Source organism: Hylobates moloch, unplaced genomic scaffold (assembly GCF_009828535.3).
Source record: "Hylobates moloch isolate HMO894 unplaced genomic scaffold, HMol_V3 SCAFFOLD_2, whole genome shotgun sequence".
NCBI lineage: Eukaryota > Metazoa > Chordata > Mammalia > Primates > Hylobatidae > Hylobates > Hylobates moloch.
Window position 1 is genome coordinate 150394897 of NW_026652277.1, and position 22426 is coordinate 150417322.

The following is a 22426-nucleotide window of genomic DNA, read 5'->3' on the forward strand; positions in this document are numbered from 1 at the left end:
TTTAAATCTAGTTCCTCAAAGTCATTATGGGTTGGAGTTGGTCATTTTTGCCTTTTATCAACACATATTAATTCTCCAGTATAGTTAACTACCACACCTGGTAATGGACTTCACTGTGTCAGTAATAATATTTTTTCAAAAATATCTAAGAACAAATTTCAATGACATCAAACTTTTAGAATTCAATATTTTATTTTTTAATGCTAAGGATACTTGGTTCCTTTCTCAAATCCCAGAATAATACAGTCCATAGTCATTTGATTATATGAAGTAGCTTAAAAAGTAAGTGGACCCAGGGGGGATCTGTTATAGAAGAAGCACATCTCACATCAAATGAGCTACTGTGTACCCCTAATGTCTCATTGCGATTCAAACACATAGAGGGAAAGTGTGCTTGTTAAGCAGCATGAATGATGCCCAAGCTAGACCTACAATGACATGAGCAAGGTCTTGGAAAGAAGGAAACCAATGTTTTGGCCACTTAGTGAAAGACTTCTTTCATTTTTACTGAATCAGATTCCTAGTTCACAGGGACGGTAGAGAGGGACACGCTACCTCGGTGTGTAGTGCCCATTCTACCTCCTTCTGCCAGCCACGCAAGGGTCTTTCCACAGAGCAGGGCCCAAGAACAAGCAGTTACATCCACCTGCTACTACGCAGCACTCTTCAGCAATCAGGTAACTTACCTTCTCCAAAACAAAGAGAGACAGAGTAGGATCAAGGAAGCCAAAACACGAGCTGAGTGAGTTGATGACGAAGGCTATAAAGCCAACTTTGGGTAAAGCAATCAGTTTCCAGAATGAGTGTTCACCTGGATCAGACTCTTCGGGGAAAAAATGAAAAAAGAAAAAAAAATCAAAGCAATTAAAATCTTTTAATTTTAACTTATTTGGAAAACTGGTAACACCATCTTTATCTGGTAATCAAAACAACTCAATCTGAGTTTGCCTAAAATTGTATACCATCTACACTTGCATATAAATTATTCAAACCTAGAGGCTACATTCAATTTATTAAAAACAATTTCCCAAATTTAAAAAGAATCAACTGGAATCAGAGTGTGAGGGGAAAAAGGGGTCTTAGGTTACAGGTTGTAACAATTATACTCATCCTGGCCAGAGATAATATCAGGTTTGGACATTGTATTAATCTGTTCTCATGCTGCTAATAAAGACATACCTGAGACTGGGTAATTTATAAAGGAAAGAGGTTTAATAAACTCAAAGTTCCACATGGCTGGGGAAGCCTCACAATCATGGTGGAAAACGAAGGAAGAGTAAAGGGACATTTTACACGGCTGCAGGCAAGAGAGCCTGTGCAAGGGAACTCCCATTTATAAAAACATCAGATCTTGTGAAACTTATTCACTACCATGAGAACAGTATGGGGGAAATCACCCCCATGAATTAATTACCTCCACCTGGCCTCACCCTTGACACGCGGGGATTATTACAATTCAAGGTGAGATTTGGGTGGGGATACAGCAAAATCATATCAGACATGAAAACTTTTTTTTCTTTTTTTTTTAAGAGATGGAGTGTCTTGCTCTGTTACCCAGGCTGGAGTGCAGTTGTGTTATTACAGTTCACCGCAGCCTGCAACTCCTGCGTGCTCAAGTGATCCTCCTGCTTCAGCTTCCCAAGTAGCTGGGACTACAGGTGTGCACTATCTCACCTAGCTAATTTAAAAATTTTTTAGAGATGGGGTCTCCCTGTGTTGCCCAGGCTGGTCTCAAATTTTTGGCCTAAAGCCATCCTCCCACCTCAGCCTCCCACTTATGGATGTGGAAGCTATTTGATGGCCATGACGGCCCTCATTCATCCCCATTTCTCCCACAACATCCTGCACATTTCATTATTCTGTAAATACTTGTTGAATCATGACCAAATATAAACATCATGAAGTGTGGTTCAGCTATTTTAAGTGTTATCCTTAGATTTTTTTCAGGATATAAGAGATAAAGTTAAACCGTGGTGCTAGTTTTTTTTTTTTTTTTTTTGAGACAGTATCTCACTTTGTCACCCAGGCTGGAGTGCAGTGGTGCAATCTCAGCTCACTGCAACCTCCACCTCCTGGGCTCAAGTGATTCTCCTGCCTCAGCCTCCCGAGTAGCTGGGATTACAGGCGCACGCAACCACACCCAGCTAATTTTTGTATTTTTAGTAGAGACGGGGTTTCACCATGTTGCTCAGGCTGGTCTTGAACTCCTGACCTCGTGATCCACCCGCCTTGGCCTCTCAAAGTGCTGAGATTACAGGCATGAGCCACCACGCCTGGAAGGTGTTAGTTTCTTAATTATAAGCCAAGTGTTCGATGGTGAAATAAATCTGAGCACATCCTTGACGCTCAACTACAGAAACTGCAGGATGTAGCTGGACTTAGAAAGAGGAGAAACACCACCGTGTGGCTCAGTGAGGTATTGCCAGCAGGGAGACAAGTTGTTATGATTTTTGAATTGTATATACTAAGGATGTTAGTCACTTTTAAAATATAAATTATAAAAGATTCTAATTTTAATTGGTTACATTTATTGTGACAGTAAGAAGTATTATGCATTTATGGTAAGAAATAAATCATTATTGCATAATAGTCCCTTTTCCTAAAATCCAGGGTAAGAAAAGAAGTTGTCATAATAAGAATATATTAAAACATCCATGAAAATGAAACATAATTAGTATAATTAAGCTGTCGAAAACCAAGTAATGAAAACTTGGGGTATTTGCTTGAAGGGACATGACTCCCTGGCTGACAAAGCCTGCACAGGAAGTTACTGTTAGAGATAGGGGGGTGGGGTTGTCCTCAGGTGTGAGGGGACAGGAAAATATTGAGCACTATGGCACTACTTACACAAAATCTAGTCCAGTGATCGAGGAGGTTTAGAAAAACTCCCCAGAAAAGGGCCGGGCACGGTGGCTCACACCTGTAATCCCAGCACTATGGGGGCCCGAAATGGGTGGATCACGAGGTTAGGAGTTCGAGACCAGCTTGGCCAACATGATGAAACCCTGCCTCTACTAAAAATATAAAAGTCAGCCAGGTGTGGTGGCGCAGGCCTGTAATCCCAGCTACTCAGGAAGCTGAGGCAGGAGAATTGCTTGAACCCAGGAGGCGGAAGTTGCAATGAGCCAAGATCGCGCCACTGTATTCCAGCCTGGGCGACAGAGCAAGACTCTGTCTTTAAAAAAGAAAAAAAGAAAAGAAAAAGAAAAACCTCCCAGAAAAGGTAATAAAATCAAGTTTTGCAGGATGAGTAAGGGTTAGGTAGAGTGGAAGAAAGATATTCCAGATCATATGACTCCTCTACTTAAATCTAACAATAGGCCAGGTACAGTGGCTCACACTTGTAATCCCAGCACTTTGGGAAACCAAGGTGGGAGGATCACTTTAGGTCAGGAGTTCGAGACCAGACTGGCCAACATGGTGAAACCCTGTCTCTACTAAAAATAGAAAAAGTACTCAGGTGTGGTGGCATGCACCTGTACTCCCAGCTACTCAGGAGGCTGAAGCATGAGAATTGCTTGATCCTGGGAGGCAGAGGTTACAGTGAGCCAAGATCACACCACTGCACTCCAGCTGGGGTGACAGAGTGAGACTCTGTTTAAAAAAAAAAGAAAAACTTCTAACAATAGCTCCCAGTGGCTTTCAGGATAACATTCACATTTCATGGATTTATGGATTTTTTCTTTTAAAAAATAACAAGTAAAAATTGTCTATATTTATGGTATAAAACATTATATTTTGATATATGTATACATTGTAGAATAACTAAATCAAGCTAATTTACATATGCTTAGCCTCACATACTTTTTTTTATGGTGAGAACACTTAAAATCTACTATTGGCAATTTTCAAGAGTACAATATGTTGTTATTAACTATAGTCACTATGATGTACAATAGATCTCCTGAACTTACTGGATTTAAAGATTTTAATAAGATAATTGACATGTCCATGACTCTATTTTAGAAGTATTTTTTTTTTTTTTAGAGCAGTACAGGAGAGGGGACTTGGTGAGCAGATATAATGAATGACTCTTAGCCACCTAACGCTAAAGCCATATTGTCTATAGGTCTAAAAGGTGGTAAAGAAATGGGTAGAACTTATAAAATAAAAAATTCTGCCAATATCAGTAATTTTTAAAATTTATTTGATTTTCTAGCATCTATCTATAAACTCTTCTAAAATAATAACTTTTTTTTTTTTTTTTTTGAGATGGAGTCTCACTTTGTTGCCCAGGCTGGAGTGCAGTGGCATGATCTTGGCTCACTGCAACCTCTGCCTCCTAGGTTCAAACAATTCTCCTGTCTCAGCCTCCTGAGTAGCTGGGACTATAGGCACACACCACCATGCCTGGCTAATTTTTGTATTTTTAGTAGAGACAGGGTTTCACCATGTTGGCCAGGACGGTCTCGAACTCCTGACCTCAGGTGATCTGCCCGCCTCGGCCTCCCAAAGTGCTGGGATTACAGGGATGAGCCACTGCGCCTGGCGAAATAATAACAATTTTTAAAAGTACTACTAATTGGGAATACTTAAATCTACATTTACAGCCTTAATATTATCAATCCTAGAGATTTTTAAAAAAATACCAGTTTATAATTTTTTTTTTTTTTTTTTTTTTTTTTTGAGACGGAGTCTCGCTCTGTCGCCCAGGCTGGAGTGCAGTGGCGCGATCTCGGCTCACTGCAAGCTCCGCCTCCGGGGTTCACGCCATTCTCCTGCCTCAGCCTCTCCAAGTAGCTGGGACTACAGGCGCCCGCCACCACGCCCGGCTAATTTTTTGTATTTTTAGTAGAGACAGGGTTTCACCGTGGTCTCGATCTCCTGACCTCGTGATCCGCCCGCCTCGGCCTCCCAAAGTGCTGGGATTACAAGCGTGAGCCACCGCGCCCGGCCTCAGTTTATAATTTTTTGAGGGGGTGGAAGAGTCTCGCTCTGTCACCCAGGCTGGAGTGCAATGGCACGATCTCAGCTCACTGCAACCTCCACCTCCTGGGTTCAAGCAATTCTCATGCCTCAGCCTCCTGAGGAGCTTGGACTACAGGTGTGCATCACCATGCCCAGCTAATTTTTGTATTTTTAGTAGACACAGGGTTTCACCATGTTGGCCGGCTGGTCTTGAACTCCTGGCCTCAAGTGATCCGCCAGCCTCAGCATCCCAAAGCGCTGTGATTACAGGCATGAGCCACTGTGTCCGGCCCAGTTTATAATTTTTTGAAAGCACTACTCAATGAGAATGCCTGAATCTATGTCCTTGTATCTGAGCTACGCTGTGAGGACAGCTGCAAGGACCATTGGGAAAGAAGGATGGGCATTGTTCTCCTAGCTTATAGCCTTCTAGGAAGACTGGGCCATGTGTGGCCCACAGAAATTTCTGGCTTTGATATTTAGTTCAGTCCAAGAAAACCTCTCATAGATATAGCATATGGTAATGGTTTATGATCAGAAATTAAATATTTGCTAGCTCTAAAGGTTGGAAAGAATTTGTAATTTACAGAAATTCATATAAACTAATTGCCTACATTACTGAAAAAAGAATCAGTTATTTTTAAAAGCTATTTTTGATTATATAAAATAAAACAATATCTGGTAAAACTGGTCTCTTACAAAGGTATAAAAATATATTTAAGGTTCTTAAAATGAGTAATAAGTGTGGACTTACCATAATTGGGTAAAATATACATATTGAGTGGTACCATCAGCAAAACGATGCATCCCAGAATAATAAAAGGCACTTCATAGCCAAAGGATTGATACAAAAAGCCACCTACAGGAGGACCTAGTATTAGCCCCAGTCCAGAAAAAGTCTCAAGACTTCCCTTAAAATGAGAAAAAGAAAAAATCAGTTTAAATATTTCATTTGAAGAATTAACATGGTACTATCTTAAAAAAAATTTCTATCTTCTGCATAATTTACATACACACACTCCCAAGATGGACCCAAAATTTAAATACACATATTGAAATCATAAAAATATTAGAAAAATAAAATATGGGAGTTTTAAAAAAATTGTTATTGTAAGGAAGGTATTCTAATTGTGACATAAAACACAGAAGATAAAAAAGATTGACAAATCTGATTACATGAAAATATGAAAACTATGCATAAAAAAAATCAAAAGATAAATGAAGAACAGAGAAAAAAATGACAAAGAACTAATTCCCCAAATACATGAGAGCTACAATGAGGAAAAGATAAACAACCCATAGAAAAATGGGCAAATGCCATAAATAAACTGTTGACACATAAAGTGGAATACAAAGATCTTTTAGAAGTTCACCCTCACTTTGTAAAAGAAATGAGCAAATTTGAACCACAAGATACCAATTTTCACCTATCTCCTATCGAACACTCTATGCTAGTGTGTGAACACCGGTAGGCAATTTGGCAATTTGGCAAATTAAGGCACATACTTTATGACCCAGAATTCCACTTCTAAGAATTTAACTTACAAGTATAGACATGCAGATATGACATGGTATGTATACAAGCTTATGCACTATAGCAGAGTTTTGCAATAGCAAAAGATGAAAATAATCTAAATATTCATCAACGATGTAAGTAAACCAGGTTATATCCACACAGTGAAATACTATACAGCCAGTAAGAAAAGTAAAGAGTAAGAAAGCTCCTTACATATAGGTACAGGAAGATCTCCAAGATGATTTCATTGTTGATGTAACCAGTGAGGTGCTGAACGGTACATATGGTATGCTACCATTTGTGTAAAGAAAAAAGAGGGATAGTGCAATAGTCCTGTCCAATTAAAAAAAAAAGGAAACAAAAAAGAGGGAGGGAAATCACACTCTCTCATTCACGTGCTCTGTCTCTCTCTCTCTCAGTGTGTGTGTGTGTGTGTGTGTGTCAGTGTGTACATACATATATGTGGAATTTCTCTGGAAGAAACCTGCAATATCTGTTGCCTTCCCCTAAGGGGATGGAGGGCTGGGCACCTGCACAACTGATGTGTATACAAAGGCTGAGCAACAGTTATATGTAGAATATATTTACTATATTCTATGTTCCCTTCTGTAACTTTCAAATTTTGTACCATATAAAATTATTTTGTTTAAAGTTAAACAAAACAATGCTATGGAAAAAAAGGGTTTACCACTATAGATATTGCAACATTTTAAATCAATCTAGTTTTTAGGGACCTTAAACAGAGATCCGGGGCTTGCAACTTTATATCCTCAGACCTTATAGGGTACACAAAAATATACCATTAATAACTTTCAAAACTTCATAAAGAAGCTAAAGTATAAGGTTAAGGAAGGATGAACTTCCTTTTGTGACTCCCTCTAAGAACAATGACCTACAGGAAAGGGTGGGGAGGGAGTTACAAGAAACCTTGCCTAGATTAGTCTGCAAAGAGACTGACTTCTAAGAAAGATCTGTCAACATAAAAGTTAATTTACCAGGCTGATTTTTCACAGCAGTTCATTATCATCACAGGTCATTCTTATTGCATTGTTCTATTTGACGTAAGTGACAGATAATAATACCTACTGTATCACTGTAGAAAAAAGTCCACAGGTATACCATTAAAATGTTTCAAATACCATTTTTTTTTAGTATTCAGTTTTCTTCTTAAATAAACTAGATTTTTAATGTCATCTGTAGTATGTATGCAACTTCAAATTTGCTCTCTTCTCTCCCACATACACAGCTCCTGCTGGGCTAATGGTTTTCTATTTTTATCTTGCTATTTATAATTTACTGATGTTTCTTACCAAGAATCTTTGGTTTGATCCACAAAACTCATCTGAACCTGTTGCCAGTGTTGAAGTATTACTGTTTTAATGTTATTATTTAATCACAGAAATATTTTCTGTACACACATTTATTTTTAAATTATGTATAAATAAACTCTACCAAGGCTTTCAGATTGCAGCCCATAAAAAAAAAAAAAAAAAAAAAAAACTTCATAAAGAACATTGAAATTCTTTAATCACAATAAAGCCATCCAGATCAATTATCACATTAGTGTGTTAGCTGTTGGCTGCAATTTTATACAGAAACTTGGTACAGCGGCCGGGCGCGGTGGCTCACGCCTGTAATCCCACCACTTTGGGAGGTCAAGGCGGGCGGATCACGAGGTCAGGAGATCGAGACCATCCTGGCTAACACGGTGAAACCCCGTCTCTACTAAAAATACAAAAAATTAGCTGGGCGAGGTGGCAGGCGCCTGTAGTCCCAGCTACGCGGGAGGCTGAGGCAGGAGAATGGCGTGAACCCCGGGGGGCGGAGCCTGCAGTGAGCCGAGATCGCGCCACTGCACTCCAGCCTGGGTGAAAGAGTGAGACTCCGTCTCAAAAAAAAAAAAAAAAAAAAAGAAACTTGGTACAGCAACACTGGTGTCTCTTGCTCATCAGAAAATCCAATGGACTGTTACCATTATCATAGGAATTTATTAGGTAGCACTTTCCAGAGTGTTCCACAGAATATCAGCTCTTTAAGAGATCAACAAGTCTTATTTGAAAAAATAGTTACAGCCAGGTGTGGTGGCTCACATTTGTAATCCCAGCCACCTTGGAAGGCCAAAGTAGGAGGATTGCTTGAGGCCAGGAGTTCAAGATCAGCCTGGGCAACTCAGCAAGACCCTGTCTCTAAAAAAAAAAAAAAAAAGAAAAGAAAGAAAAAAAATGGTTCCATAATTAAAGTGAGTTGTGGAACATTTAATAAAGTATCCCTACTCCAGGATTTTCAAGGTCTGAAGACATTAATGTGAACTGGGCATCTCTAAGTTAGAGGACAGCAGACAGCCCTCTCCAAACTTGCTTAGCCATAAACCCTTTTCATATCAACAGACGAGTGTTCTTCTGAGCCCTTTCTGAGAAATAAATTTTCTGGAAATGTAAATGGTGTACCAGCCAAATGGCAGTAGAACCTAACACAAACCTATCCAGCTATATACATAAATGCTTAATAAAAAGTGGGAAGAACGTGCCAGGCACAGTGGCTCACGCCTGTAATCCCAGCACTTTGGGAGGCTGAGGCAGGTGGATCACAAGGTCAGCAGATCGAGACCATCCTGGCTAACATGGTGAAACCCCGTCTCTACTAAAAATACAAAAAAAAAAGTAGCCGGGCGTGGTGGCGGGTGCCTGTAGTCCCAGCTACTCGGGAGGCTGAGGCAAGCGTGAACCCGGGAGGCGGAGCTTACAGTGAGCAGAGATGGCGCCACTACACTCCAGCCTGGGCTACAGAGCAAGACTCCGTCCCCCCTGCCAAAAAAAAAAAGTGGGAAGGACTATTTACACCACAAAGGGTTTATCTGATAGTAAAAATTTTCAAACTACACTATTAAATGAGTAAATGAGGGAGTCCTTGGTACTAAGCTGATTAGACTCTGAAGTCTAAGAGAACAATTACATGCTATAAGGGCACCACACCAACTATGATATGAAGTGCGTGGGCCCAGAGAGAGAGAGAGCTATGACGGGAAAGCCTTCTTGGGGGTCAGAGAGGCAGCTGCCTAGAGATAGGATGAGAATCTGATATATCACTAATACCAGGTCTATACGCATCTAGGCAGTACACAAAAATGCGTGGCAATATGATGCCACTAGGATCTGGATTTTTATGTCAAAATGCAAAAGCACTCCTCAGACAGACAGCACAGAAACACTTAAGGACTTTGAGATGATTTCTAAGATACCATGCATAAATCTGGGGAAAGTGGAGGAAGGACTTTAGCATGAATTGATTATTTTGCCACTAGGGATAACTCTTTTCTAAAGCAGAGGAGTGCTTCAGGCAGCTCAGCCACAATCTAGGCTACAGGGAGACAGCAAAAAAACTACAAAGGAAATTTTTTTTTTTTTAAGTGGTAAAAAGAACGACTGATTTGGACCACATTCACCTGTCAAACTGCCCATTCAGGGAATTCTAAAACCAGGAAGAGCACCTAAGTGACACCGATGTTACACTTATTGACAGGCTTGCTGCTAGTCAAACTCGGGGTGAAAGGCAGCAATAATACAGAGAGTACAGAAATGCAAGTATAGAAGAATGGACCCCAATTTTAACTTGGAAGGGCAAATATTTTGGCCTACACTCTAAGGAAAGTGGGAAATACTTATAAAATACATACCAATACCGTAGCCACGTTATTTGGAAAAGCCTTTGCCAGGATAGAGGAAGATGCAGTCATTGCTGCAGCAAAGCTAACTGCATCCATTACTCTCACTAGAAAACACATAGCAATAAATACTGGCCCATCTGGAACTCGGTCCAATACACTAAAAAGGAATAAGACAATTCTCAAATGCCAAGCTGGTTTTCTTTTTTTTTTTTTTTTTTCCGTTTTAACTGTACTCACTAAAAAGAATAGTACATCACTCATGGTTTTTAGAATAAATCGCTTTAGAATATGATTTTTTTAAAAGAGTTGCTTTGTTGTCTTTTCAGTAGGAGGAAATTACCCTTTTTCTTTTTTTGGTAACCATTTCAGTCATAATGACAGCTTAGTTGCCCTTTTCTGCTGATATAACTGGTCCCCCAGATAATACTACTAAATAAACCTTTTTAGAATATGTAGAATCAGCCAGGCGCGGTGGCTCACGCCTGTAATTCCAGCACTTTGGGAGGCTGAGGCAGGCAAATCACGAGGTCAGGAGATCGAGACCATCCTGGCCAACACAGTGAAACCCCATCTCTACTAAAAATACGAAAAATTATCCAGGTGTGGTGGCGGCCACCTGTAGTCCCAGTTACTCAGGAGGTTGAGGCAGGAGAATGGCATGAGCCTGGGCGGCAGAGCTTGCGGTGAGCTGAGATCACGCCACTGCACTCCAGCCTGGGCAACAGAGTGAGACTCTGTCTCAAAAAAAAAAAAAAGAAAAAGAAAACACATAGCAATAAATACTGGCCCATCTGGAACTCGGTCCAATACACTAAAAAGGAATAAGACAGTTCTCAAATGCCAAGCTGGTTTTCTTTTTTCTTTTTTCCTTTTTAACTGTACTCACTAAAAAGAATAGTATATCACCCATAATTTTTATAATAAATTGCTTTAGAGTGTGATTTCTTTTTAAAGAGTTGCTTTGTTGTCTTTTCAGTAGGAGGAAATTACGCTTTTTCTTTTTTAGGTAACAATTTGAGTCACAATGACAGCTTAGTTGCCCTTTTCTGCTGATATAACTGGTCGCCCGGATGATAGTACTAAATAAACCTTTTTAGAATATGTAGAATCAGCCAAGTGTGGTGGCTCATGCCTGTAATTCCAGCACTTTGGGAGGCTGAGGTGGGTGTATCCCCTGAGGTCAGGAGTTCAAGACCAGCCTGGCCAACATGGCAAAATCGCATCTCTACTAAAAAAGTGCAAAAATTAGCTAAGCGTGGTGGTGAGCACCTGTAATGCCAGCTATTTGGAAGGTTGAGGCAGGAGAGTGGCTTGAACCTGGGAGGCGGAGGTTGCAGTGAGCCGAGATCACACCACTGCACACCAGCCTGGGCAATAGAGTGAGACTCCATCTCAAAAAGAAAAAAAAAAAGAACATGTAGAATCACTCTGACAAGACCTATAAAGAAGAAAGCACTCAGTTTCAGATCTCTCCCGCGGTTGGACTGAAACCTTCAAAAAAAAAAAAAAGGAATAAAGAAAGAAAATAAACGACCCTTCCAAAAAATTTTTAACCCGTTTTCATTTAATATAACAGTTTTCTTCAGTTTACTTCATTATAATCTTACTATACTGGTATTCCTCTATGTTCCCCATGTGCTTATATAAGCTCTTCCATATTATTTGGCACTACGCTACTGATTTAAGAACTCTAAGCTTAAGAACTTTCACATCTGTTCTGCCTCAGGCACTCATTTTTCCTTTTTCTGGAAGTAGCAATGGGGGAAACCATTCTGTTCCATGCTCTGAACTGAGCGTGTGACCTGGCCTGGCCAAGCAGAACATTCTTTCCCCATGGCTACAGCCATCAGCAAAGGTCAGGCCAGGGGGGCTTCATTCTGTGACTCTAATAGGAACTATTAGGAAACTGACACTTTCTACTGAAACTGCAGGGGGTCACCTTGCCACCTAAAGGGAGGGCTTGTTCAAATCACAAGAAGAAAAATTTCTCGTGACATCGTTTCAAATCTGTATTCTGATATTTTTTGAGTTGACACTTCATTAAAGAAATTCACTTTTTTACTGAAGCTAGTAAGTTTCCGTGACTCAGAAAGTGAATTAAGTTTCTGTCACTCACAATCACAGGAATCCTAATGAATAGGTTCAGTAGCAAGCAAGATGGAGATCCCCTGGAGGCCTGTTTCCTTAAAATCAATGCCGTTTATCCCTGTTCTCTACTTACTCAACTCCTGCCATTAGTCTCATGCTATGCATTTGACAGACAATAAACGGAACCGTTGACTTAAAGAGTCTTCAACAATTTAAACAGAAGATACATTACAAAATCTGTTCAAGCTCCCAAATATAATCAGAAAATGACTTACCCAAAGAGAATTGTAACTCCTCCTGAGACAAACATTCCTGCTACAAACATAAATTTTGCTCCAATATGTACAAGCTATAATAAATGTCAAAGAAGAGTGGTAAATTTATGACTTCTGAAAGTCTATATTGATATAAACAAATCCACTGTATTGGCAAATATAGGATAGGGGAAGACATGTACATTTAATATATTATAATAATTCTTTAATATAGTGACAGTACTCATTGCTTAAAAACATGGAAAGAGTTAAAAATCAATCAACTCTAAGAAGGGAACTGTCAACAGTGGCACAATTTATAAAACTATAACGATGGCTATTTCTGTATCAATGCAAATTCTAGACTAGTAAACTAAAATAATCCATCATATAATTTTTAAAAATTAAGATGTGCATATGAACTTTATACTTACATAGTTTGCAAATACCAAGGATGCCAGCAACTCGAACAAAGCAAAACATCCAAACATCATACCGATAATTGTATTGCTGGCTCCCTTCTTTTCAGCCTTTAAGTAATAGAAATGGAAACAAAGTTTCAAAGAAAAATTAGCATCAATATGAAAAAATGGAAATAACAGATCAGGGCATCATCTTCTTGTGAACTTTATCTGTATATCAGTGTCAAAAAGATTATTCTTTTAAAATAAATGGGGTGGGGAAGGAAGGGAAACTATTAATAGTTTAGATAGTAAACCATAGTCTCTTACATGAAAATAATTCACTCACCATACCTATAAAGAATTGTTGGCTTTCTGTGGCAAAAGTCAGAATCAGAGTGTATAAACAATCACAAAAAAATGCCTTGGATAAGGAAATTTGGGCTCTATTGCATAGTCACAGGACTGAGGAAACAGCTGATTTAGACACACTTCCTTTTGGGTATCACTTTTATAGGAAACAAACAAAAAACACTGGCCAGTCTTCAAACTCAAGAATAGGAAGTTCCATGAGTGGGCACATGGGTCAAACCAAGGCCCAATCAGTCTAGGTCTCTGTTTCTGACAGTAATACCAATTACCTGACAGTTTGGAGAAGACAGTTTTCCTTCCTGTCATCAATAACACAGGTGAGAGATGCTCCCCTGACATTTTACATTCTCCTGAAACAGCCAAGGTAGTTTATCATCCATCAATTACAGTTACTAATGTTTACAGCCTATTCTATCAGTGAGCTCCTAAAATTTGCTACAGGTAATATTTATCCTAAATCTACTTCTTTTGAACTTCAAATGCTACCGCTGTGATATGCAACTACATTCACATATAAAAATAGAAAGTTTAAAAAACTTTGTCAAGTCCTGGAACTATTGCAAATCCTTAAACCAGGTTCTAGCTATAGAAATCTAAGAAATCAAAATACGAGTTTAATTTCTTTAAGGTAGGACTGGCAACTTAGCATATTACAAAGGGAAAGCCTGAACTGTCATATATTGACCATCTTATATATATGAGGCATTGTACCAGCAGTGAATATTTATGGTCAGAAGAGTCCAGTTTAGATCCATCCTTTCGGCAGAGCTTTGGATTTTTGCAAATAACTTCATAATACAGGAATGTACACATGCACACACACTTTTGCATTCTTCAACATCCATTCTCTACAACCATGATTGCCTTTCTTTATCTTTTCTCTCTAACTACAATTTATGATAAAAATTTTCTCCATCCCTTCCCATGTAAAGATACTATCAGTATTCAATCTTTGTCTTTTTCAAGGATTTCTTTTGCATGTCAGACTATGCCTCTTTAAATAAACCATACATTCCTCATAGCGTCATACCACAGGAAGCCAGAGAAGTGAACTCTATTGTTTAAGCTAAATTTTATGAAGGACCTCCCTCTTACTCTAGGAAAAGTCCTCAGAAATGTCCCTAAGCACTTGGTGGTGGCTGAGGGCAGAGAGGATGGGCCCACAGCTCCATGGTAATGGCTTGGGCAAGATTTAAGCCCGTAATTCTTGGGCTTCATAACCAGCCATTCCCTTTCCATGTACTAATAACCACAGGAAATAACGGTGTGGATACAAGAGAGAGTTCATTAAAATACCTTTAATGGCACTGTAACAAATGGTTATGCTGTGTGTCGACTGGAACATGAGGTCTACATTTCTACTACACACGGGTCAGGTTCCTCAAAAAGGAAGTGTTGTGGAAGGAGTCAATTAAGGCATAAGAAAAATATTCGTGCCGGGCGTAGTGGCTCACGCCTGTAATCCCACCACTTTGGGAGGCTGAGGCAGGAGGATCACTTGAGGTCAGGAGTTTGAGACCAGCCTGGCCAACATGGCAAAACCCTGTCTCTACTAAAAATACGAAAATTAGCCAGGTGTGGTGGCACGTGCCTGTAATCCCAGCTACTTGGGAGACTGAGGCAGGACAACTGCTTGAACCCAGGAGTCAGAGGTTGCAGTGAGCCAAGATCATGCTACTGCACTCCAGCCTGGGTGACAGAGCGAGACACTGTCTCAAATAAAAGAAAGAAAGAAAGAGAGAGAGAGAGAGAAAGAAAGAAAGAAGGAAGGAAGGAAGGAAGGAAGGAAGGAAGGAAGGAAGGAAGGAAGGAAGGAAGGAAGGAAGGAAAGGAAAGACAGACATTCATTAGTCAAGTTGCATTATCAATGTTCTTTGCTTAATAGTTCTGATAAGTATTTAATTTAGAATCTAGCAGAAAATATATAATGCCTATAGCAATGAATACTTATTGGACCCTCATTATGAGCCAGAATCTCTCATTAAGTGCCGTTTTACGTGGTATCTAACAATGATTAAATAAGGGATATTTTTTAGCTGGCCTCATTTACAGATCCTCATCTATAAATGGATGAGGAACTTGCAAAGGTTACAGGGTCATGAGCCACTACAGTTTCCATCATGTGCGTGTTCCCAGATTCACTGTGGAAATGGAATGCTGACACAGGATGTGCTAGAACCACATGCTACGGCAGCAGCTGAATGTCATTTTTGGAACATGGATCCTGCTTCACACTGGGAAAGCAAAAACAGCTATTAAAAGCAATTTCTAGGCCGGGCACAGTGGCTCACTCCTGTAATTACAGCACTTTAGGAGGCCAAGGCGGGCGGATCACCTGAGGTCAGGAGTTCGAGACCTGCCTGGCCAATATGGTGAAACCCCGTCTCTACTAAAAATACAAAAAAATTAGCCGGGTGGGGTGATGCGCACCTGTAATCCCAGCTACTTGGGAGACTGAGGCGGGAAATTGTTTGAACCCAGGAGGCGGAGGTTGCAGTGAGCTGAGACGATGCTGCAGCACTCTAGCCTGGGCATGATGGAACGAGGCTCTGTCTTAATAAATAAATAAATAAATAAGCAATTTCTGGTACTCTGACAAAAGATGAGGGTAGCAAGAAAAATGATGAATAGAAGTAGGAATCCCACACCAGAATTTAAGAAAGGCACTGTTTTTCCTTTGCCCAGTTAGCTTAGCTAATAAGAAAAATGGCAGAACATACAGGAGGAAGGGTGAGGCTTCACCAATGCATTTGTTGACCACGAAATTTTAATCAGAAATGAAAAATCAAAGCCTGCTCTTCATATTTACAGCTTTTAAAGTTAGAATGTTCTCTCTCCTGCCTCTATCTCCTTTCTTTCAGCCTTCCCTCTGCGAGGCGAGACAAAGTAGCAAATGTAAGAAGTCACATTTTGCTCACTTCTGCTTGCCAGAAATAATGTCATAAAACCCCTGACTCTGTGACAACATGCCACTCTTGGGAGGGATGAGTTGAAGACAAAGCAGGATAGAGCACATGGCCCCCCACATCTCTTGCCTGAGCTATTACATTCCTTAAATGATAAATGCCCCAGCCTTGCCTTTTCCTACACATAAGATAACATCTAACAGGGTTGTGATTATGTGTTTATAAACTATTACCAAAGGTACATTCATAATCTATAACCAGATGTACTCTTACATCCAAACTTAGATGGGACCTTGCATGTACTGAGTCTCTACTACCCGTATATGAACTGTGAACTGAGATACTCAGCCTGTAGTCCTCAGTAAGACTTCTTAATAAAATGAACTTTAATTCTTTAAAAGCTTGACTTTTTTCTTTGGTCAACATTTCCTATAAGCAAAAAACTCAATCAAAAACTTAAAAAGCACACACCCACAGCCTCGTTTTCCTTTGTCTCTATTCACTTAGAGGAAACTAACATTAGTTGCACTCACTGAGTTCCAGCTGAGCTAGGAAATGCCCTTCTCACTGGTTGATTCACTCACTCCAATTCTTCTCCATCTCAATTCCACAGGCTCTTATTATTTTTTTTTAAAATTTTTTTTGAGACAGAGTCTCACTCTGTCACCCAGGCTAGAGTGCAGTGGGGTGATCTTGGCTCACTGCGACCTCCACCTCCTGTTCAAGCAATTCTCCTGTCTCAGCCTCCTGAGTAGCTGGGACTACAGGCACGTACCACCATGCCCAGCTAATTTTTGTATTTTTAGTACAGACAGAGTTTCACCATGTTGGCCAGGCTAGTCTCGAACTCCTGACCTCAGGTGATCCTCCCACCTCAGTCTCCCAAAGTACTGGGATTACAGGTGTGAGCAACCATGCCTGGCATTATTATTTAAAAATCCCAAGTCTGGCCAGACTGCTCTTTCTTGCTCAAACACCTCTGATGACTGCCCACTGACTAAGTCCTTGACAAGTGCCCTTCCTTTCTATCTTAGGCCTGCCTCCTCAGATCCACTGTCTCCTATTAGACCTCACTTCACCCCAGGCTCAAGCCACATCAAGAAGCTGTCTGCTGTTCCCCAGGAACATGCCATTCACTCTGCTCTTCCTGTGACTCTACCTAGAACACCTCCATCTCTGTTGTTCACCATAAGAATTAACATTTCTGAGGACCCACCTTAGGCCAGGTGCGGTGGCTCAAACCTGTAATCCCAGCATTTGAGAGGCCTGGCCAACATGGTGGACGGATCGCTTGAGCTCAGGAGTTCAAGGTCAGCCTGGGCAACATGGTGAAACCCCATCTATACTAAAAATAGAAAAAAAATAGCTAGGCATGGTGGCACATGCTTGTGCCCCAGCTCCTCAGGGGGCTGAGGCGAAACGCTGTGTTGAGCCTGGGAAGTTGAGGCAGCAGTGAACTCTGATCATGCCACTACACTTTCAGCCTTGATGACAGAGTGAAACCCTGTCTCAAAAAAAAAAAAGCCCCAACTTAGATTTATCTTGAAAGTTCCTTTCAGTACCGCCCTTTCTTCTCCTATCCCCACTCCAGGTATGGCAGAATTAACCATTCTTCTTTCTAGGATCTCACAACATTAGTATGGATAGAGGGAAGCCAGAAGAAAATAATTTTAAAAAAGAAAAAAAAAAACAGTCTGATAACATTCTGGACATCCTTTTCTTAAGAGATATCCAAATCATTGGAACATTTTTTTTCCCATATTTTTTTACTCCCAATGGGCAGACAAGAGAGAGCCATTTCCCTGATTTTTTTATACTACACTAACACATCCCATGCTTAGCCTGCTCTAGAGAAGGCACTCATTAAACCTCTAGTTAATAGAACTGAACTGGGCAAATCACAACTTCTGAAACTGTTTCTTCATTTGCAACATGCTGAGGTTCTCAAGATTCTGTATGAGGTTGTCGCAGGGATTAAATGGATAAATACAGGGTAATGTGTACTAGAAGCCAGAGAGCACTGTATGGGTACATGGCAATATTGTTCCTTTAGCAGAGAAGCCACTTTATCTTCCTTTGTAGCACACAGAACGAAGGACTACATGTTTTAAAGGCAGTTGGAGGACTAACAAGCTGCCACTGCACTGTGAGCCAAGGATTTGGCAAAAAGCACAAAATAAAACACATGGATATGTTGTCTACACTCCAAGCCAGTCATATTTATTTCATACTATATCCTATTGATGTCTAGAATCCAGTTGGACTTTCTAGGGATTATTATCTTTGAGTCTGTGTCATTAGCTATAAATCTTAACACCATATAAAAGGCTATGCCTAAAAGGAACAGGCCCTATTAATCAGAATTCCTTCCTTGCATAAACATTGCTGCTAGAGTCCATAAGAAATTAAAGTCAAAAGAGGGAATATGGAGTGGGGCCGGGGCTAGGCGTGGTGGCTCACACCTGTTATCCCAGCAGTTTGGGAGGCCAAGATGAGCAGATCACCTGAGGTCAGGAGATCGAGGCCAGCCTGACCAACCTGGTGAAACCCCGTCTCTACTAAAAATACAAAAATTTGGCCGGGCATGGTGGCTCACGCCTGTAATCCCAGCACTTTGGGAGACCGAGGTGGGCAGATCACGAGGTCAGGAGATGGAGACCATCCTGGCTAACACAGTGAAATCCCGTCTCTACTAAAAAAATACACACACACACACACACACACACACACAAAATTAGCTGGGCATGGTGGCGGGCACCTGCAGTCCCAGCTACTTGGGAGGCTGAGGCAGGAGAATGGCGTGAACTCAGGAGGCGGAGCTTGCAGTGAGCCGAGATCGCGCCACTGCACTCCAGCCTGGGCGAGAGTGCGAGACTCCATCTCCAAAAAAAAAAAAAAAAATTACCCGGACGTGGTGGTAGGTGCCTGTAATCCCAGCTACTCGGGAGGCTGAGGCAGGAGAATCAATTGAACCTGGGAGGCAGAGGTTGCAGTGAGCCAAGATCACAACATTGCACTCCAGCCTGGGCAACAAGAGCGAAACGCTGTCTCAAAAGAAAAAAAAAGGAAGGGGGGGAGGGGGCGGGAATCAAAATGTCCTAATTTTAAAATGTGAGTAAAACCTCGAGAAAAGAATTACTGTCTTAACAGTAACTCTTGCAGTAACATTTGAATCTCAGTTATTCAGTGCACTCCTTTTTTTCAGTTGCAGAAACCAAAGATTAATCAGACTACATGGTAAGCAAAGCAATTCTCAGAAGATCAACTACTTTTAGGTGAATTACCTCCCAAGAAGATGTTCTTTTTGACTGGATTTTTTTTCCTGGTATCAAGCATTTGATAAGAAGTATTCTATTGGCTGGAGTTCTATACACCATCTGTCCTACATGCAGATTTTTACATTTTATATACTAAAAATAATTCAAAGGGCTTTAAAAAACAAAACAAAACAAAACAAAAAACAGCGCTCCTAAGGATTTAAAAATGTCTTACCTCTTTGGGGAAAAAGGGTCCAAGTATAGAATAGCACATCATGGAACCTAAGTTCACCGAAGCTGCCGATATCAGTACAAAAACCTGTTCTCTCGAAAGCCAACTGGGGGTCTCTCCTGCACTTCCTGCAGGATCATCACCTTGAATGCAAACATGCAGCAATTAGGCATATAATTGAGACTACTGATTAAAGTACACAAATGTGATTTCTGTGCACATATGTTGCACTCTGAAGATATCATTTGCTGAGCTTAGGGCTATTTCGAATATAGCACATTTGATCAAATGGAACACAATCTTTGTGCATTACTGCCATTTTGAAAACACTGCTTTCGGCCGGGCGCGGTGGCTCACGCCTGTTAATCCCAGTGCTTTGGGAGGCCGAAGCAGGCGGATCATGAGGTCAGGAGATCCAGGCCATCCTGGCTAACACGGTGAAACCCCGTCTCTACAAAAAATACAAAAAATTAGCCGGGCGTGGTGGCGGGCGCCTGTGGTCCCAGCTACTCGAGAGGCTGAGGCAGGAGAATGGCGTGAACCCGGGAGGTGGAGCTTGCAGTGAGCCCAGACTCCGCCACTGCACTCCTTCAGCCTGGGCTACGGAGAAAGACTCTGTCTCAAAACAAAACAAAACAAACAAACAAACAAACAAAAAGATTTCTAAGGCAGTATTGAAGTCAAATGAAGTATAAGTAGGAGAAAACAAGCTAATCATTCAGCTGGTGAACTAATATTTACAACGGTATGCTTCTGGATAGACAAGTCCCTTGAATTCATTAATCAATACTTTTTTTTACCCTAATTACTGGTCTTTTGCATCAGTTAATTTAACACTTATTTCCAGGGCTAAATTGTCATTTAAAAACACGAAATCAATTACTGAGAGTTCCAAATATCCAAGCAAATCCATCAGCCATTTATAAATTAAATTGTTTTTAGGAAAAACTTAAGAAAAATATATTTGCTTTGCTCTATTTGTCAGAGGTTGCCATTGCAGTCCAGAAGGAAAAAAAAAATCTGTGCAACATGAGGAAGTCTTATGAATCTTTGTAAAATGTTTGTAGTAGATGAGAAAGGGAAATGAAAGTTAAAAAGAAAGGCAACAACAATGGGTACTTGAAAGGTAACGTTTTACATTTGCCTAATAGCATACTTATTTGAATGCATTAAACCCACAGTACTTAAAAGTAGAGGTATAGGTTAGAAAGTCATTAGAAACCGTGACACATATCCAGTCCTGGAACTTTACCCCGTCCAGAGAGAAAAGAAACGCTGGCCCGAACCCCACGATCAGGCCTCAGCCTTTTCCGATCTCTCGGAAACAAATCGAGCTAAAAGCAATTCAATCTTTGCTAAAGAGACAGGCCCGAAGCCGCCGCTGGGCTCCGGGCTCCTGGCCACGCAATTCATGGTCACCTCCTGGTGCGCGTGGTCCCTCCAGGTCGCCTGGCGCCTCCATCCCCGGTGCGTGGACTCCGGTGCCCCAGCTCCCGGGTTCAAGCCACGTCCTTGGACTCGACCTCCGAGGAGCCACTGGCACTCTGGCGGGCGGCCGCTGCACAGCTGGAACCTGGCATTCCCGACTCCCTGCGGGCAGCGATCCGCCCGGCCCGGAGCTCCGCAAAGCCTTCCAGGACTCTGAGTCCCGGGGAGGCGACCGGGGGCGGGGCAGGGGTGGAGCAAGTCTCTTTTTTTTTTTTTGCCTCCCCCATTATCTTAATCCACCACCTCAGCTGCTATATCATGGTGTCCTTTTTTCCTTCTGTGACAGAGAGTGAAAAAAGATGACTCTATATTCCATACAGTTGTACCCCCCTCTATCTTAAAATAAGTTCAATTTACTCCTACGAAACGAAAGAAAGGAAGCTTATGTAGACACAGAAAATGTAGGGAGTACCTCAATTGAAAGACACAAAGGTGAATTAGAAAATTAGATTATACAGGAACTTTGAGAGTGAATTATTTTTCACAGTGGGTAAATGCGGTAGTGTTCGTAATTACTGAAGCCAGACACTATTGAACTGGAAATGAATTAACCTATGTGAAGCACCTGGAGTCGAAAAATATTTGCAAGAATACTAAGGAATATCGAGGAAGCATGGTGAAGTGGCTAAGAGTGCGACCTCTGGAGGCAGGTGCCAGGGATTCAAGCCGGGGCACTGGCTGGCTGCGTGTAACTTTGGATGACAAGGTCAGTTTCTCTACCTGTACAACTGAGATTATAATGCTTATCTCGTAGGGCAGCTGTGAGCATTGGCGATAAAGTGTGTTAGTAGCTAGCACATGAACATGATGGCTGCTACCTGTCACACTCACAGTTTTCTTGCACAAAAATAGGTTTCACTTATTTTCACCTTATTTACTATTTGGGAAGTGTTAAAGCTTGAGGACTGGCTGGGTACGGTGGCTCATGCCTGTAATCCCAGCAGTTTGGGAGGCCGAGGTGGGCAGCTCACCTGAGGTCAGGAGTTCTAGACCAGCCTGGCCAACATGGTGAAACCCTGTCTCTACTATAAAAATACAAAAAAATTAGCTGGGCATTGTGGCAGGCACCTGTAATCCCAGCTACTCGGGAGGCTGAGGCAGGAGAATCGTTTGAACCTGGAAGGCGGAGGTTACAGTGAGCCAAGATCCAAAAGAATTGTGTGAGGGTAGCTTCATCGACTGAGAATCTGCCTCAGATCCACTGTACAAGGTCAGTTCCAATACATGGGATGGCTGATAGTAAGTTTGTAATTACTGTGCCACCTCATTCCAGCCTGGGTGAAAAAGCGAAACTCCTTCTCAAATAAATAAATAAAGTTTAAGGACTGGGAAATTCTTGA

At 41.1% G+C, this 22426-nt stretch overlaps 1 protein-coding gene across 1 annotated transcript in view; it reads right to left on the reverse strand.

Moving 5' to 3' along the window:
* The window catches only part of SLC18B1 (solute carrier family 18 member B1), a 30401-nt gene extending 9160 nt beyond the window's left edge, over window positions 1-21241 (reverse strand). The window contains exons 1-7 of the mRNA XM_032159224.2: window positions 21018-21241; window positions 19602-19741; window positions 12865-12960; window positions 12452-12525; window positions 10098-10245; window positions 5663-5819; window positions 687-823 (exon numbers count right to left, since the gene is read on the reverse strand). Of these exons, the coding sequence (XP_032015115.1) occupies window positions 687-823; window positions 5663-5819; window positions 10098-10245; window positions 12452-12525; window positions 12865-12960; window positions 19602-19741; window positions 21018-21060 (795 nt within the window). The 5' untranslated portion in view covers window positions 21061-21241. The remainder of the gene's footprint in view (window positions 1-686; window positions 824-5662; window positions 5820-10097; window positions 10246-12451; window positions 12526-12864; window positions 12961-19601; window positions 19742-21017) is intronic.
* Between the last annotated feature and the right edge of the window lie 1185 nt (window positions 21242-22426).